Raw genomic sequence first — 15,750 nt, forward strand, 5'->3', positions numbered from 1 at the left:
AGAACATGCAACACTAGGGATTCACCTTGGGTCATCTGGTGCGATTGAACTGGTCACTGGCTAGTGTTGACAAGAGCGTTCAAGGCACCATGTGTCTGCTGGTCCCCGCCAAGGCAGCCTGAGCCAACACCCGGAAGAGTGCCCTGTGACAAGAACAATACTGCAGCCTGAGGCTTTGCCAGCCCTGGTGGGGGAGGGTGGGACTGGCTGGGCTTGGGGCCTGAGCCCTGCAGGGCCAAGTGGGCAGGCAGAAAGGGAGCATCCAGCAGTCCCAGCGTAAGAGCATCCTCGTAAGAGCATCCTCGGTGCTTTTAGCTTTTGTTGTGGGCTGCGCCTCCTTCCTCGGCTCACAGCTGAGGCCACAGAACATGAGAACACAGTCAGGAAATCTGTTGTTACCTCAAAGCCTCATCCAGCAGTGACCTAGAGGTGCCCAGTCCATCTTCGCACATTCCAGGAACATTCCAGAATAGCTTGGTTTGTGCTGTACACCTTATGAGATATGGCTCCTAGAGTCCCACATCACAATACTTGGTTTCCCTCATGCCAAGGGGGCGAGGGGCGTTTGCAGGGAGTTTCTCAACAAGAGAAAGAATTAATGCCCTAGAGTGGGGTCCAAGAGCCCCTTGCTGGCCGGCCATCATCCTGGATTCACCAAGTGATGTCCCTGAGCACCAGTCCCATGGTTGCCCATCGGTGCCTGTGAGCAGCATGTATTCTGCCCAGCACTTGGGGCACTTAGTCAACAGACACTCACAGATGGCCGGCCTGCCATGTCCCGCCCAGCTGGTGGGAGACAGGACCAGAAAGTCAGTTTGAACCCTCCTTCACAATAGAGGCACAGGAAGTGGTCTTGTCACCAAGGGCTGGGCCCATTCCTCAAGGGATCATGGTGGCTGAGTGGGGTGGGGGGCTTCGAGGATGCAGGATCAGAGTGGAGGCGCCTCAGGGAGTAGGAGTGAAAGATAGACCAGCCATGGTGCCTGCACTTTGTGGATGTTGGGAGAGATTTGTGTTCTTGGCAGGAGGGGAACTTTGCTTTCATCTTCTCAGTTACACTCTGGTATGTATTTTATTGGGGGGTATTTGTTGGTTTGAAATAGTTTTAGAATCAAGATCAAATTGTAGAAACAGGCTGAGCAGCATTTGGGAGGCAGATGCAGGCGGATCTCTGTGAGTTCAAGGCCAGCCTGGTCTACAGAGCAGTTCTAGGACAGGCTCCAAAGCTACACAGAGAAACCCTTTCTCGGGGTGGGGATGGGGGGGATTTGCAGAAACAGTATAGCTGGCCCGCCCTCGGTGCCTAGAGGATGTCAAAGTCCCTGAATGCCCAAGGCCTTCATATAAATGACAGAGTAATTGCACAGGACTTACTCGACTCCTCCCGTGTATTATAAGTCATTTTAGATTGCTTATGATACCCTTGCTGCTGTGAGACAGAGCCTCATTCTGTAGCTCTGGCTGGCCTGGAATTCACTGTATAGCCTAGACTCAAACTGCTGCCAATCTTGCCTCGGCTTCTCAGGTGCTGGGATGCCAAGCGTGTGCACCCACACCGCCGGCGCACACACCCACCCCGCAGGCGTGTGCACCCACACTGCCGAGATTGCTTGGAGAGAAACTCGATGCTAAGTTAGCCGCAGTTGCACGGTCCATCTTAGCAAATCAGAAGACGAGAAAGTCTGTTTGGTACACACAGCTTCATTTTCTAACCAAAGCCTAAGGATGTGGGGTACAGGTATGGAGCTGACTCCCCAAAGAACTCGTGTATTTCTCTCTCCCTTGTTCTCTAGCATGTGACTTCTTTTTAATTATATAACAACTTTATCGTGACCTAAACCACAGATGCTGGTTAATTTTGGATATATTTCATTTTATTATCAAAAGCAGTAATTTTCACACCAGTAACCCCAGCACTCAGGAGACCAAGGCAGAAGGATTGTGAGTTCAAGGACAGGCTGGCCTGGGCTTGGTAGTGAGAGCCTGTCTCTTCTTGCCAAAAAGTACCCTCTTCACCCCAAATAATCATTTGTTGGGTATCCGCTTAACTTTCTTTTTTCTTCAGTGACCTAGTATTATTTCTGTGGCCCAGATTTTCACAGTAGACTTGTAATCACTCTCCTTAGCTTGTTCCTGACTGCATGAGCCATAGACAGAGCCAGTCAGAGGGCTGCTGGCACCAGCCCATGTCTGCCTGAGGCCCACCCTGTATCTGGTGTGGGTGCTGAGGCCCTGTTTCCATGGTGCCAGCCCCCTGACCTTGAGGGTGTGCCTGTGGTTACCTGGGCTTGACCTGAGGTTAGCGAGGCACTGGACAGTATGATGAGAAAAATGCTGGCCACAAGAGATGGGATTTCCTGGAGTTGTGTTGGTTGTTATCAGCAGAGTCTGAGGTCACAGCAGCAGCCCTCACAGATCTCAGCGGCCATCTGTCTGTCACCCTTAATCTGGGACCCTAGTGTACTGGCCTCTGCATTCTTCCATCCCATCTGTGGGTTTTTCAGTGTTGACTTGGACCTGAGGAGGAAGCACCATCCCACACAGCCCTTCATTCTGGTGGGGTTCAATAGCTAGTCACTCTGACAAAACCAGCACAATTCCTGGTAAATGTGGGGACGTGGGGCAGGCTTGTCAGACATGTTACATGAGGTGACAGTTGATTGCAGAAGCTCTGTCCTGTGAGGAGGGACATACTGTGCTGGATCTTGTACCTGGGAGGAAGCTGACGCCCAGACAAGTTCAGTAAGGTTGCCAAAGACACAAAGCTCAAACTCAGAGACTGATCTACGATCTTCCTGGCCTTCATCTAAGCCCTTGCTTTTCTGCCTCTGCAGCCATGGGGTAGTCAGGCCATGTCATAAGGTCAGCCATGGCACCTTTCATGGATGCTTCTTAATCCTAGACAGGTGTCTAGGGCATCATCTGAGTGCACCATTACTGTCAACAGTCTGGGACCTGGGCCAAAGGCCCAGAGCTTGGCTCAGCATCTAACGGTCCATGGGCGTTGTCTCTTGCAGGTATTTTGAAGGTGGTGTCTCATCTGTCTACCTCTGGGATCTGGATCATGGCTTTGCTGGAGTAATTCTCATAAAGAAGGCTGGAGACGGGTCAAAGAAGATCAAAGGATGCTGGGATTCCATCCATGTGGTGGAAGTGCAGGTACAGCCCCCCGCCAGTGCATGTGCCACACCCACAGGGCAGCCCTGATCTCCAGATGCTTTCACAAGGGGCATGCTAGGATATGCGCCCCCACTAATTCCTAAAAATGCCCAAAGCCATTTTGGATAAAGATAAGTCAGGGCGATAGTACTTATTGATGCTGAACTCCTATTGCAGATCTGCCCTATAAAAGCCATGGCGGTTTTATAAGGGAGGAATGGCCTTGGCATGGGGTGGGAGCTCCAAGTCTCCCTCCTCAGCTCAGGTCCACCTCATGTGATGTTCTCCATCTTCTCCCCCAGGAGAAGTCCAGTGGCCGTACTGCCCATTACAAGTTGACCTCTACAGTGATGCTGTGGCTGCAAACCAACAAATCCGGCTCGGGCACCATGAACCTGGGAGGCAGCCTGACCAGACAGGTAGAACTTGTGTTCCAGCCTCTTGCCAGTGCCCACTGGTGCCAGAGCAAGTGAGCACTTTGCCCGGGCTAGGGAGCGTGGATGGCCGGCTGCCAATCCACCAGCTAAGGGGGACTTTGAGTTCACACCTCACTGTCCTCTGAGCTGCATGCGGCTGTACACCAGCTGTTTCACAGCCGGCTGCCTGCTGTGGTAGGACTGAGTGGTTGCCACTTGTCACCCACCAGAGCTTGGTGTCTTCCATGCTCACGTCTTGCAGAGTCTGCCAGCAGTCAGACTGCGGACTCCATGTGAGCTGCTCCCAGCCTGGTCTGAGTCCCCTCTGTTGGCCGTGGAAGATTCTTGGGGAACTCTCCAGTTGTGCACACATGAAGATTTGCCAAGTTCTACCTACCTATTGCTCACCTGCCCTTTGCTAGCAGCCATATGCCAAGATGTCCCTTCAGGCTGTGAGCAGAACGTAGAACTTGGACTAACTGGCGCCGCATGCTCTGGCGCTGCATGCTCTGGCATAGGCCTTTCTTAGCATCTCCATCAGGAACTGCTAGAGGCCCCTAAGCAGGTTTCAGACCCTACACGCTCCATCTGAAGTTTCGTGTTTATAACCTTGACACCCTCCGGACCCCTTCCACACCTGCCCGTCTTAGGAGAGGGCTTTCTGACGTCTGCATAGGGGCAGGAAGCCTTGTGCACAGGGCGCACAGAAGAGCAACCTAAACACAGCAGAGGGCCTCGGGAGCAGAGTGCTTGTGAGCCTGCTGTACAGGCCTTCCTGCTCTTGAGTGTCTGACTTCAGAGGAGTCTCTTCCCCACACCAGTGGCTGGGATGAGGCTTGGTGGTGAAGTACTTGTCTAGAAGACTCATTTCACAGGACCAAAACCACTCAAGCTAATTTTATTTTTGATAGCTCTTAAGAGGAAAATATTGCAGGAGGGTTAGGTTAGTAACTCTTACGTGGTTTACACTCTGCAAGCTTCAAGGCATGTGCGTGCATTTGGAAAAGGACAGTGCAAGGCAGTGTGGCTGGTACCAGCCTGCACACCTGGGGAGCTATCGGAGCCCTAGAGTCTCCCAGGCAAACCCCTCACCACCTCTGCTGTGTTCAGGGAGCCTAGGTTCTCAAGACAAGCTGTTCCAGGCCCATCTTAGAACCAAGCACTCGTACCCAGGGCAGAGCACACCCTGCTGTGTGGACATGGGCCCTCAGCTTCTGGGGCCCTTGACTTAGGTGGGCCAGCCAAGCCCTCGGGCAGCCGGCTCCACTGCGGCCTCCCTCCCCTTCTCCCTGCCACCCAGGGAATGGTGGGAACCCCTAAATCCATCCGGAGGCTGTCCCTGCCTTCCTTGCTGCTGGGAACTGTCTATAATTACACCTGGTGTATAGTGACCTGCACAAATATTTAATCCTCCATCTTCCTGATAGTTTAAATCAACTGTCGGCCCACGGCCAGCATCTGGCTCTGGAGTGCCGTGCTCGGTAGCCCTGCCAAGCCAAACTTGGCCTGGTGACTGGCTGTCCTCAGCACACCTTGTCTGCATTGCCTCTGCCGCTCCTGGGACCTGACTGAGGAAACCCATGCTTCTGTTGTCAGCTTTAGGGCCAGAGCCATAACTCATCAAAGGTGCATTAAAGCTGAGGCTCGGCTCCAGTGCAAGTGACTTTAAAAGTGAGGAAGTGGCCAGGCGGTGGTGGCGCACGCCTTTAATCCCAGCACTTGGGAGGCAGAGCCAGGCGGATCTCTGTGAGTTCGAGGCCAGCCTGGGCTACAGAACGAGACCCAGGACAGGCACCAAAACTACACAGAGAAACCCTGTCTCAAAACCAAAAAAAAAAAAAGGTAAGGAAATGGAGCCACAAGGTAGATGAATGCATGTGAACAAAGCCCAGCTCCTAGGTGAGCAGGGCAGTGGGGCTGAGGGGCTTAGCTTTTCACATGAGCCCTGGGAAAGTTTCTGTGGTTGCCATGGACACACAGACTGCAAACACGTGGTTGCATGGCTGTCTCCTTTAACTACATTCTAGGCAGTTGCTATTCCCATTTAACAGGTGAGGAAGCTGAGGCCCACGCCACTAAATAATTAACTAGAACAAAAGTGGCAGATCCGGGATTTGAGCCCACATGTATCTAACACAATACCCTTCCTCCCACACGCTCTTTGAGTCAGGGCTTGGGTGACCTCCAGTTGTGAGTGGTGGGGTAAGAGGCTGGTCACACACACGCACACACACACACTATGCAGGGTTGCCTTCCTCTGTCACTCACACACCCACTCCAGTGTCGGGAAGGGAGGCCCCTTGGTTGTGGCGATGTCTCACCAGGCCCGTGGTGCCAGGCACTGACCCTGCATGCCATGCTGGCCCGCTCTCAGGAGACTCCTCCTCAAGGATGAGCAGGTCCCCATTTCCCAGTGTTGCTCTCTGCCAGCAACCTGACCCCAGCTCTTCCCTCGCTCCCCAGGTTCCCAGGCCTCATGTACAGGAAGGCCAGCGGCTGTCTCCTCAGGGGTTCCCTCCCAGGAGTAGTTGAGGATTGCTTCCTGCCCTCTTTTCCTTGTGGCTTCTGGGAGGGAGCTGAGAGCCCCTCTTGGTGGCACCTGTCACTGTGATGCATGGCCCAGCTGGTCAGGACACCGTGCTGGGAGCTGTCCCTCAGCTCTGCCTCACCCTTCACCGTGTCCTTTTGTTGCCTCTACTCAGAGCTGTCCCTTGGGGACGTCAGTTAGATGGGAGATAGCTGTGAGGCGGTGGGGACAGCAACTGTGGCCTTTCTGGAAGCTCCCTGCAGCCTCACTGCAGCCTGCCAAGGCAGAGGCCACGGTGAGGGAGGTGGCAGAAGCTGCCCCTTGGCAGGCTGCCACAGAGGCCCCAGCGGGAAGGCCAAGGAACAAGTGAAAAAGTGATGCATGCCAAGTACTAGATATGAAAGGAAGCTGCATGGAGAGGTCACTTCGCCTGTGACAGCAGAGACGTGGGAATGAGGCGGACCATAAATCTCTGGAAAGAGATCCAAGGACTCCCATCCGGGGCAGGGCCCTGCAGATGTTCGCTTAATTTTCTTTTCAGATTCTAAATATTTAGACATGAAGGTGGAATGTTGTGTTGAGAGGGGAGATTGGGCGCATGGGTCGTTTGCAAGCAGACCTCCCTCCTCATGAGCCACTGGCACTCCAGGGACTTCAGGGAAATGCCTCCCTGACCTGGGCTTAGCAGTTAGGCTGGGCAAGATATTTTTGTAAAAAGACAAAGCCCATGGCCATCCCTTGCCGATGGAAGGAACCTAGGGTAAGACAGACCCTTAAGGCCAGCCTGCCTTGGGGACACAGCTCCCATCAGCAGGCTGTGGTCCGTGAGGTGGCCTGGACAGTGCCATTTGAGTGGTGCATCTTCTAAGAAGAGTTGAGTGTTTCCCAATGACCTGGGACACAGTAAGCCGCCATATGAAAGCCTGCCCTGACTGTGGAAGGCAGGGTAAGAGATGCATGGGCTGGGATGCTAGGCCTCCAGGAGGCCAATGAGATTGGGCTTGGAATGGACCCATCTCAGGACTCCTGAACCTTGGGTTGTGGGTTTTCCTTGGCTTTTCTACTAAACATTATACAAAATCCACCTCAAAGAAAACTGCCTTCAGAGTCCTCCATAACTTGGTCCAGGCTGTAGCTCTGGCGCCTCATAGCCATGTGACCAGACAAATCCTTTCACTTTTCTAAAACTCCATGTGTCCTGTGGAGTCGATGGCATCCATTGAAAGCCCGTGCCACTCTGATCCTTGATTTCCACTCAGTAAAGAGTAGCTAATTCTGCAGCTCCCCGTGTCTTCTAGAATATGCAGCTGCCAACTCAAAGGTTGGACAGTCCTCCCTTCCTCTCTGGCTTGGTGGCAGGTTTGATACTGGCCTGACGCAGCCTCATGTCTATGGCACAAGCTGAGCACAAGCCGCAGGGCCCTGGGCATGGTGCTTCCTTAACAGTGTGCTGCGAGGCATGCACTGGTGCTGCGTGTGTGTTCACTCACGGGGTGTGCAGTAAAGGCAGGGCATGGAGGCTGAGGCAGATGCCATGCTGCTGACCAGGCCCTCCTGGTAACTGAACTCACCCTCCACCCCTGTGTGAGGACAGCAGCCACCAGATCCAAGCACTCACTTGTATCTTCCCTGTCTCCGCCGTGGAGAGGGAGAAAGGGTCTCACTGGGGACAGGCATGCTAGGCCCTGACTCCAGACTCAGTTGGAACCCCCTTGTGGAACATCTGTGCCGCCACAGAACATAAAAATGTTTTCCTTCTGGCAGCTTCTTTTATGAGGGTGTAATAATATATGCATTACAAAAATAGTTCTGTTCCCGGTGGGTCAGCACTGCCAGCAAGCTGACCCCAGCCAGGTGTGGAGAGGAGGGAGGCCGTGGGGGCGGGCAAGGGGGCTATGGAACTGCCTACTTGTGCCAGGATCTTGAGTTTAGAGGCCCCTGTGTGCTCCTGGGGAGTCTCTCTGCTCCCCCTACACACTCTTCCTTTGAGGGTCTAGTGGTTTCAGCCCCTCTCTGCTGGAAGGTGACTCTTGATTCTGAAACACAAAAATGAGGATAAGGCGTTGAGGTGCTCACGAGATTCTACTCACACAGAGTGAGAGCCGTTCACCCGAGTGCTGGGCTCACCCCAGTGCGGTGCTCACCCGGGCTGCCACCACTCACTGAAATGGCCCTTGAGAGACCTCAAAGTCCTCATCCCTTCCTTTGTTGGGTTGGGGGCAAGAATCTCCCTCTGTGTAGACCAGGGGGCTGAGAGGATGTGGGAGGGGTATAGTTTGCTGGGTCAGAACCACCCACCAGAGCAGCTCCAAGCAGTCCTGAGGCTGGACTCGGCAGCCATTTCCATGTGGGATGTTGGTTTCTAAAAACTCCTTTTAAAAATGGGTGGCAGAAGCCAGGCGTTGGTGGCGCACGCCTTTAATCCCAGCACTTGGGAGGCAGAGCCAGGCGGATCTCTGTGAGTTCAAGGCCAGCCTGGGCTACCAAGTGAGCTCCAGGAAAGGCGCAAAGCTACACAGAGAAACCCTGTCTCGAAAAAAACCAAAAAAAAAAAAAAAAAAAAAAAAAAAAATGGGTGGCAGGCCCTGTCCTTTCTCTCAGGTGTGCTCCCCAGCTCCGTTCAACACACACATTAACCAGTTGTCTTAGCAACAGGCTTCTGCTCAGGGAAGATGATTCTCTTCCGGTATCGTGAAGTGCTTAGAAAGGGGGAAATGTGGTGATCTTTTATTTGTACTGAAATGTGATTTTATTTGTATGTTAATAAATAAAGTTGCCTGGGGGTCAGAGCTAATAGCAAGCCATAGCAGAAGCCAGGCGGTGGTAGCACACACCTTTAATCACGATCACATGACAGGCGGATCTCTGTGTTCAAGGATACAGCCAGCATGGAGACACATGCCTTTAACCTCAATACCAACCATAGAAGACCTGGAGGTCTGTACAGACAGGCAGTGATGAGGAGGTCATGTGGTTGGGTTTACAACCCATGAGAAGGCAGAACAGAAAGTTAATAAAAAGACAGACACACAGGAAGTAGGTCTCTTCTGAGGGGAAGGACAGCAGCGGCAGCGAAGGGTAAGAAAGGCAGTTTTTAGTGTCAGCTCTTAGCTACTGCTCTGACCTCTTGGGCTTTTAACTCTGCCTTTGCTCTGTGTTTCTTATCTAATAGACCCTTACATCTACAGTGCTGACCACAGCTGACGTGGGGCCATGGCCATGACTGCAGTCATGAGCGCCCTCGCTTCTCCAATCTTGTCGTGACAGTTCTCGGTCTAAGGAGCAGAGAGCACCCAGGAAAGGTCAGGGCCTAGAGTGAGCGACCAAGGCACCCATGACTCGAGCAGCCCCCATCACCACCAACCTCCAGGCAGCTCTTAGCCAGACCCTTTGCCAGGACCAGAACTCTGTTCTACAGTGAGTCGCAAGGCTCTGGAAGGCCCTTGGCTCTCACCTTACAGTGCTGTACTAGATGGCCGCCTCTCCTTTTCTCCTTGGTGGTCCAGGGCTAACTGGAGTGTGAGCATGGGCCTGTTGTGGACAGTTCTGTTAAAACCCACCAGACCCATAGCCGGGCGGTGGTGGTGCACGCCTTTAATCTCAGCACTCGGGAGGCAGAGGCAGGCGGATCTCTGTGAGTTCGAGGCCAGCCTGGTCTCCAAAGCGAGTTCCAGGAAAGGCGCAAAGCTGCACAGAGAAACCCTGTCTCAGAAAAAAAAAAAAAAAAAAAAAACCACCAGACCCACCTCTGCCCTACAGTGCCAGTGCCAGATCGCAGGCCGCCCCAGCCCTGCTGGCCTCCTGGGGTCCGTCCCTCCCACACACCTGGCTTCACTGGCTCTCTTGTCCTGAGTTCTGCTGCACCTTGACCTTTCTTAATAGCCCATGTCTCATTCAAGAGGAGAGAATTAGAGTAACAGGCCGTTATATACCACCATGTGGGTGCTGGGAATTGAACTCGGGACCTCTGGGAGAGCAGCCAGTGCTCTTAACCGCTGAGCCATCTCTGCAGCCCCAGCGTTGAGCTTGTAAATACTCAATACTCTCCTGGTGCCCTGTGAGACAGACGGGCTGCTCTCCCCTTTGACTGTTGCTCCCTTGTCAGAGAGGTAAAGCTTACCGAGGGAACCGGAAGTCAGCCGCAGAGCCTCACCCCTCCCACCGACTCCTCCTTCACGTGCTCGGAGCTGGCTGCTGTCCCTCCCCTGCCCTTTGTGAACCAGGACCCTGCCATTTCCCTGCACAGCTCCCAGCCTTGGCGTGGCGAGGGCGCTGGCTGTGGCGAGAAGAGGGCTTCCTCCACAGCTGCCCACAGTCCGCTCGCCTGAGTCTCCTGACAGGGCTCTGCGTCCCCCCAGCCAGGTGACAGCTGACAGTGTCCCACAATGTGACAGTGTTGTAACGCAGGGAAGATCCCAGTGCCACATCAGGCCTCACTCAAATCTGGGTAACAGCCTGTACCTGTGCCTGCCAGGAGAGATGGGAAGATGGGCGTGGTCCAGAGTGACCTGGCCCGTGTGGTCCTCTGCCCTCACTGTTGTGGCCCTAGGAGCTGAGTGGGGAGTCGTTCTCAGAATGGCATCAGGAAAATAAAAGGGCTTCGGGATGTCTGCCGACGGGACTGTGTACAGCCGAAAACTTCAGTCACTTGTGCTAGCAAAGTGGCCTTGTAACACAGCAACTCCACAGAGCCCCCCGGGGGCAGAGGACTGAAGTGCAGGGGCAGTGGTAAGTTGGCGGCATCCTGGAGCTGCAGCTTTCTCTGACTGAACATTTGTGTCTTTGCAGATGGAAAAAGATGAAACCGTGAGCGACTGCTCCCCACACATAGCCAACATCGGGCGCCTGGTGGAGGTGAGTGGCCCCGGGCTCAACCCTGTCCTGGTGCAGCGTAGAACCAACCCGCTGCTCCGCAGCCTCCTCTCTGCTGCAGCTGTTCCTGCCCTGCCTCGGCTTTTCTCACTTGGATGCAAGCAGAGCTCGGCTCCAGGCCTACCCACCCCAGCCTCCCTGCTCAGTCTCTGGCCCTGGGAAGTATAAAGCCCTGTTTCCCCTGATCACTGGGTGTGAACAGTGATCTGAACTCAGGGTGGAAACAGATCTCTGGAACACCAGGGGCCTTGGAGCAGCTTCACTTGTGGCCGCCGCAGCCTTGCCTGTCACCACGTCTCGTTTGGAAGGGGGGTTGTTTGGACTGGAGATGTGTTCTCTGGTTTCACAGAACTGTTCACAGAGTTGGTGGCCAGGCAGTACGCTGGTGATGTGGTTTAGACCTGCTCCCAGCAGTGGTCAGAATTGGCCATCAGTCCCTACGTGTTTGCTGGCTTCCTCCATGCCTAAGGACAAGAAAGACCCAAAACAAATTATAGGTGGGGTTCTGACAGCCTGGCCACGGCTCTCAGCACAAGGGAGCAGCCTCATACCTCCCCCCTGTGGCCACAGAGGGGACTGCAGGGTGGATGGTGGCAGGTGGGCGTGGGCCTCAGGGTTCCTGTTTGCCATCTCCACTGACTCACCTCCCTCCCCAGGACATGGAAAATAAAATCAGAAGTACACTGAATGAGATCTACTTTGGAAAAACAAAGGATATCGTCAATGGGCTGAGGTAATGTACCAAAACTCTGAAGTTTCCGGGCCAAACATGGGGCTTAAATCCTGTCTACTTAGCGCTGTGTGGTCCCGGGCCTCTTGGTTCCTCATCACAGGATGTGGTCAGGGATTGCTGTGCAGTTTGAAGGGCTCAGAAACTGGTCCAGCACTTTCTATGACCTCTACCGGCTCTGTCCCCTGGACTCATTCACCTCATCAAGCTATGGTGCCTTCAGCTTGGAGCTAGCCACTGGCCATCTAGAGAATGTGCCCAGCTCCTTTGGCGTTGGCGTCTGGGAGCCCACACACAGATACCAAGACACGGAAGAGGGCTGAGGAGCCTGGCTTGGAGTCCCAGTTGAGGCCGCAGCCACTGTCTCATGCTCTGGCTTCTGCAGAAGCAGGCAGGACTCGCTGTGGCCTCTGACTCTAGTGTAGTAGGAGTGGGAGGCAGAACTCAGCTGGGGGTAGGGGAGGCGACTGAGATAGCATTGGCCTGGGAGTCACCTGGATCCTTCCCCACACCTTTCTCAGTGGCCCTTGTCCCATTTGGAGGCAGGGTGCCAACAGGGCAAGGAGAGCCGATGGTTGGGAAGGGCTCTGCAGCCCGGCTCCGTTGTGAGTCTGTGGGCTCTGCAGGGCCCTCGAGGCCCAGTCTTCCCGTGCCGTTCCCTGGCCCAGGTTTCGTATTGCCGTCAAAAGAAAGGCAGGGTGTAACTTGGGAGTTTGCCCAGCATCCCCTCCTGGTCCCCAGTGGTCCTGCGGATCTGATCGGGCCTGACACTCGGGGGCTATGGTACCAAATGCACCATACACACTCTCCTGCCTGGCCAGCCCCCGCCATTCCCAGCAGTGACAGAGAAACATGAGGAACATCTGAGCCTGTGTGGAGGCAGGTGGGAACCCCTAAAGACCGAGGCCACTGCCAACATAGACCTCTGTGCCGTGGCGGCCTTCTCCTGTCTGCCTGTGCCCATGGCTCTCGGCCTCTGGTTCTGCATTGCTGATGCTCTCTTGCTGTGGCTTCCTCCTCTCCGAACACTCTCTGTAGATCTCTTGATGCTATCCCTGACAACCACAAGTTTAAGCAGTTGCAGAGGGAGCTTTCTCAAGTGCTGACCCAGCGCCAGGTCTACATCCAGCCTGATAATTGAGCCGACCCAGGTACCCTGCCTGAAGGGCGTGAGACTTCCCCACTAAACAGGACTCACCAACCTGCCAAGACCTTGCCACTAACCCGTGTCCGCTCACAGCTGGTGGGTAGCCACATTAACGCATCGCCTCAGCCCCACATAGTGTGGACTCATGTGTGCGGTGTGTGTGCTCTGCACTTTGCCAAAAGCTCAGTCTTTGGCACTGCCACGGCCTCTCCAGCAGAGGGTGCTGTGTTCACCCATCCCACTGGCTAAGGAACAGGGTCTGTGTGTCTTGCCTTCTGCTGACTCACACACCTCCTGTCTGATAGAAGCACAGCCAGCTCCTCCTGCTTTCTCTTCCACCAAGGACCCCACAGGTCCGAAAGCTACATCTCAGGGACCCTTGGGCTGTTGACTTGGAAAGCATGGTCTCCCTCTGAGTCTGTGCGAGTGACTGAGCACTTCTCCCCCAGCCAAGGCAGCCCGTCTCCTCCTGACCACTGCTGGGCACTCTGTACTCATGCTGCGTGTACCCACACAGCCTCCCCTTAATGGGCTGCAGCTGCCCTCCAGCAGGCCATGCTGATGGAAAGGAAAACAATCTCGCTTGTTGACAATGGCCAAGAACCATGACTTGGCTTGTGACAAATGCAGATGTGCAGACGAGGTCAGCATCTTGGAGAGGAGGGTTTTAAAACAAGGCTCTTGGGAAGCTGCAGGCCCCAGGGCTGAACACCAGAGGCCCAGCCCCGACAGGGGCCTGTGGGATTTACAGTGAGGCTCCAAGTTGGGGACTCCCCTGCCACTGTGGTCTGGCCCATGGGCTGGCTTCAGGTCCAAGGCAGCCATCAGTTCTGGCCTCAGTAGCATCTCCAGGCCTCCCGTGGCCCAGTTGAAGGAAGCCCTTTTAAGGGACACTGCTGCTGCCATTCTCTGGCAAAGCAGCTGGAGGTATCCTGAGGGGAGCCTTAGCCCGTCAGCCAGATGTGTTCCCAGGGCCCCACCCGCCCCACCCACCCGCGACTCAAGCTCTGCCTGAACCCTCACACTACTCCTTGATGCTACACAAGTGTTGGCCCCTGGTGAGAGTTGGGGATCCTGAACATCCCAGAGGAAGCAAGTGTGCACTGGAGTGGTGGCTGCTCACACTAGCGTCCAGTGGCTTCTTCACACTCAGGTCCTGTCCTGTCCTCGCCGTCTTCAAGACTCTTGTCGGGGGTTTTACGGGTCGCTTCTCCGGGTCCCACTCCGTCTCACTTTGCCCCTGTCAGCACTTGAATGGACTTCCAACAGTGCCTCTCACAGTGTGTACTTGAACCACTCACCGAGCATGCCGCCCTGCCTCTCCCACCGCTTCTGAGCTCTCTACAACTGCTTCAAATAGTTTAGTGTGCTCTTAATTAACTGATGCATTGGGAAAAGAACTGTCATGGGGGACCTTTCTCTGACTGAGTTTCGTTTCCTGACCTGGAAATTAGGCTTAATGATGAAGACCCACCCTAAGATGACTTCTAAGAGTTGAGATACATGTGTGAAAAGCACTTTGCAAATTTTAATTTTCTCCCAGGCTTAGTTGCTCCAGCTCTGGTGAAGAGTGCTTCACCGTTTAGGCTGCAGGCTTGCCGGGGTTTGCTGGGCTGGGTCCGCAGCAGCCAGCATCACCCAGCAGCCCCGATGATGGGGAGCCTCTGGCTTGATCCCAGTGGCTTAGCCATGCAGAGGCGGCTTCCTAAGCATTTGGTGGGGGCAGGGCCGGGAACAGGGGTTGCTTCATCTGTTTCTACAGGGTAAGGAGCCAGCCTCTGCTACAGGTGAAGGGGTGGGGCAGATGCTTCATTAGATGGCCCTCATCGCCCAGAGTCTTCACCTCAGCCAGAAACCTGGGCAGCGGGTCTGAGGTAGATGGTCCAGGCTGCATGGTTCCTGAAAGCTCCCAACAGCTTGAGGCCTACACCCCAGTCTGTGGACCTAGGGACCTAGTGACCAGCCTAGGCAGAGATGACCTGCCCGTGATGCCCAGCAAGGTACTGAGGTGCAGGCCCCAATCTCCAGGGTAGATAGTGCATCCTGGCACCCCGTGACGGCCCCAGGCTGCCTCCCTCTCTCTCTTCCGCCTGCTGATGTTGGCTCTCTTCCCCTGCAGGTCTGTGCAGACGTTTGCAGACAAATCAAAGCAGGAAGCTCTCAAGAACGACCTGGTGGAGGCCTTGAAGAGAAAGCAGCAGTGTTAAGCCTCCGCTTCACGCTAACCGGACACGCCATGCACTCGTTAGATTCCTTTCTTAGAAAACTCGTTTTCTGCTCCTTCTCCCTCTTCCTCTCCCTCCCCGATGGGTCACATAACAGTTTGCATCGACCACGCAGCGCCATCGCTCCCCAAGAATAAAGCCCGATAACCACCCTCCTCTGGCTCCAAGGCCTGCTTCCCACGACGTTTCCATAGAGACCGTGCGGTTCTTGTTCGCCTGGGCCCCGTCTTCCTCCCCTCCCCCATTTATAAGCATAAATACACTGTCAGCCACTGCTCCCTCCCATCTTTTTGTTACATTGGTGTAAAAAATGTAAAACAAAAAAATTTTATGAACTAACTGGTGTGTGAAAGAGAAGAAAAACTGGAAATCTGATTCCATGTGTGTTTGGGAGTTGCTTGGAGTTGGGAGCCGGGGGACAGGGGACAGCTCTGGAGGACCGAGAGGTGTCCTCAGCACTGTCCTGTGCAGATGTGCCCATCCCAAGGAGACCACAGCGGGGGTGGGGCTGGCGACCGGCTGCTCTTCTGGCCAGGTGCTTTTCTGTCGATTTTTATGGAATGCAAAAGGAGTTTTTTGTTTTGTTTTTTTTTTTTTTTGTAAAGCTTAAACAAACAAAAAAAATCTACATCTTCTACTTGAGCCTCCATACTTAAAAAAAAAAAGGAAAAAAA

General features: G+C 54.3%; 1 protein-coding gene across 6 annotated transcripts in view; it reads left to right on the forward strand.

The window, feature by feature from the left end:
- Capzb (capping actin protein of muscle Z-line subunit beta) overlaps nucleotides 1-15,451 on the forward strand; it is a 109,863-nt gene extending 94,412 nt beyond the window's left edge. For 4 of the 6 annotated variants that reach the window (XM_028875280.2, XM_037203133.1, XM_037203136.1 and 1 more), the window contains exons 5-10: nucleotides 3,018-3,159; nucleotides 3,462-3,578; nucleotides 10,891-10,956; nucleotides 11,631-11,707; nucleotides 12,743-12,855; nucleotides 14,971-15,451. In XM_028875280.2, coding sequence (XP_028731113.1) covers nucleotides 3,018-3,159; nucleotides 3,462-3,578; nucleotides 10,891-10,956; nucleotides 11,631-11,707; nucleotides 12,743-12,845 — 505 coding nt within the window. In that variant the 3' untranslated portion in view covers nucleotides 12,846-12,855; nucleotides 14,971-15,451. The remainder of the gene's footprint in view (nucleotides 1-3,017; nucleotides 3,160-3,461; nucleotides 3,579-10,890; nucleotides 10,957-11,630; nucleotides 11,708-12,742; nucleotides 12,856-14,970) is intronic. The other 2 variants (XM_028875281.2, XM_037203134.1) reach the window with 1 other exon arrangement.
- Nucleotides 15,452-15,750: the final 299 nt, after the last annotated feature.

Source organism: Peromyscus leucopus, chromosome 2 (genome assembly GCF_004664715.2).
Source record: "Peromyscus leucopus breed LL Stock chromosome 2, UCI_PerLeu_2.1, whole genome shotgun sequence".
NCBI lineage: Eukaryota > Metazoa > Chordata > Mammalia > Rodentia > Cricetidae > Peromyscus > Peromyscus leucopus.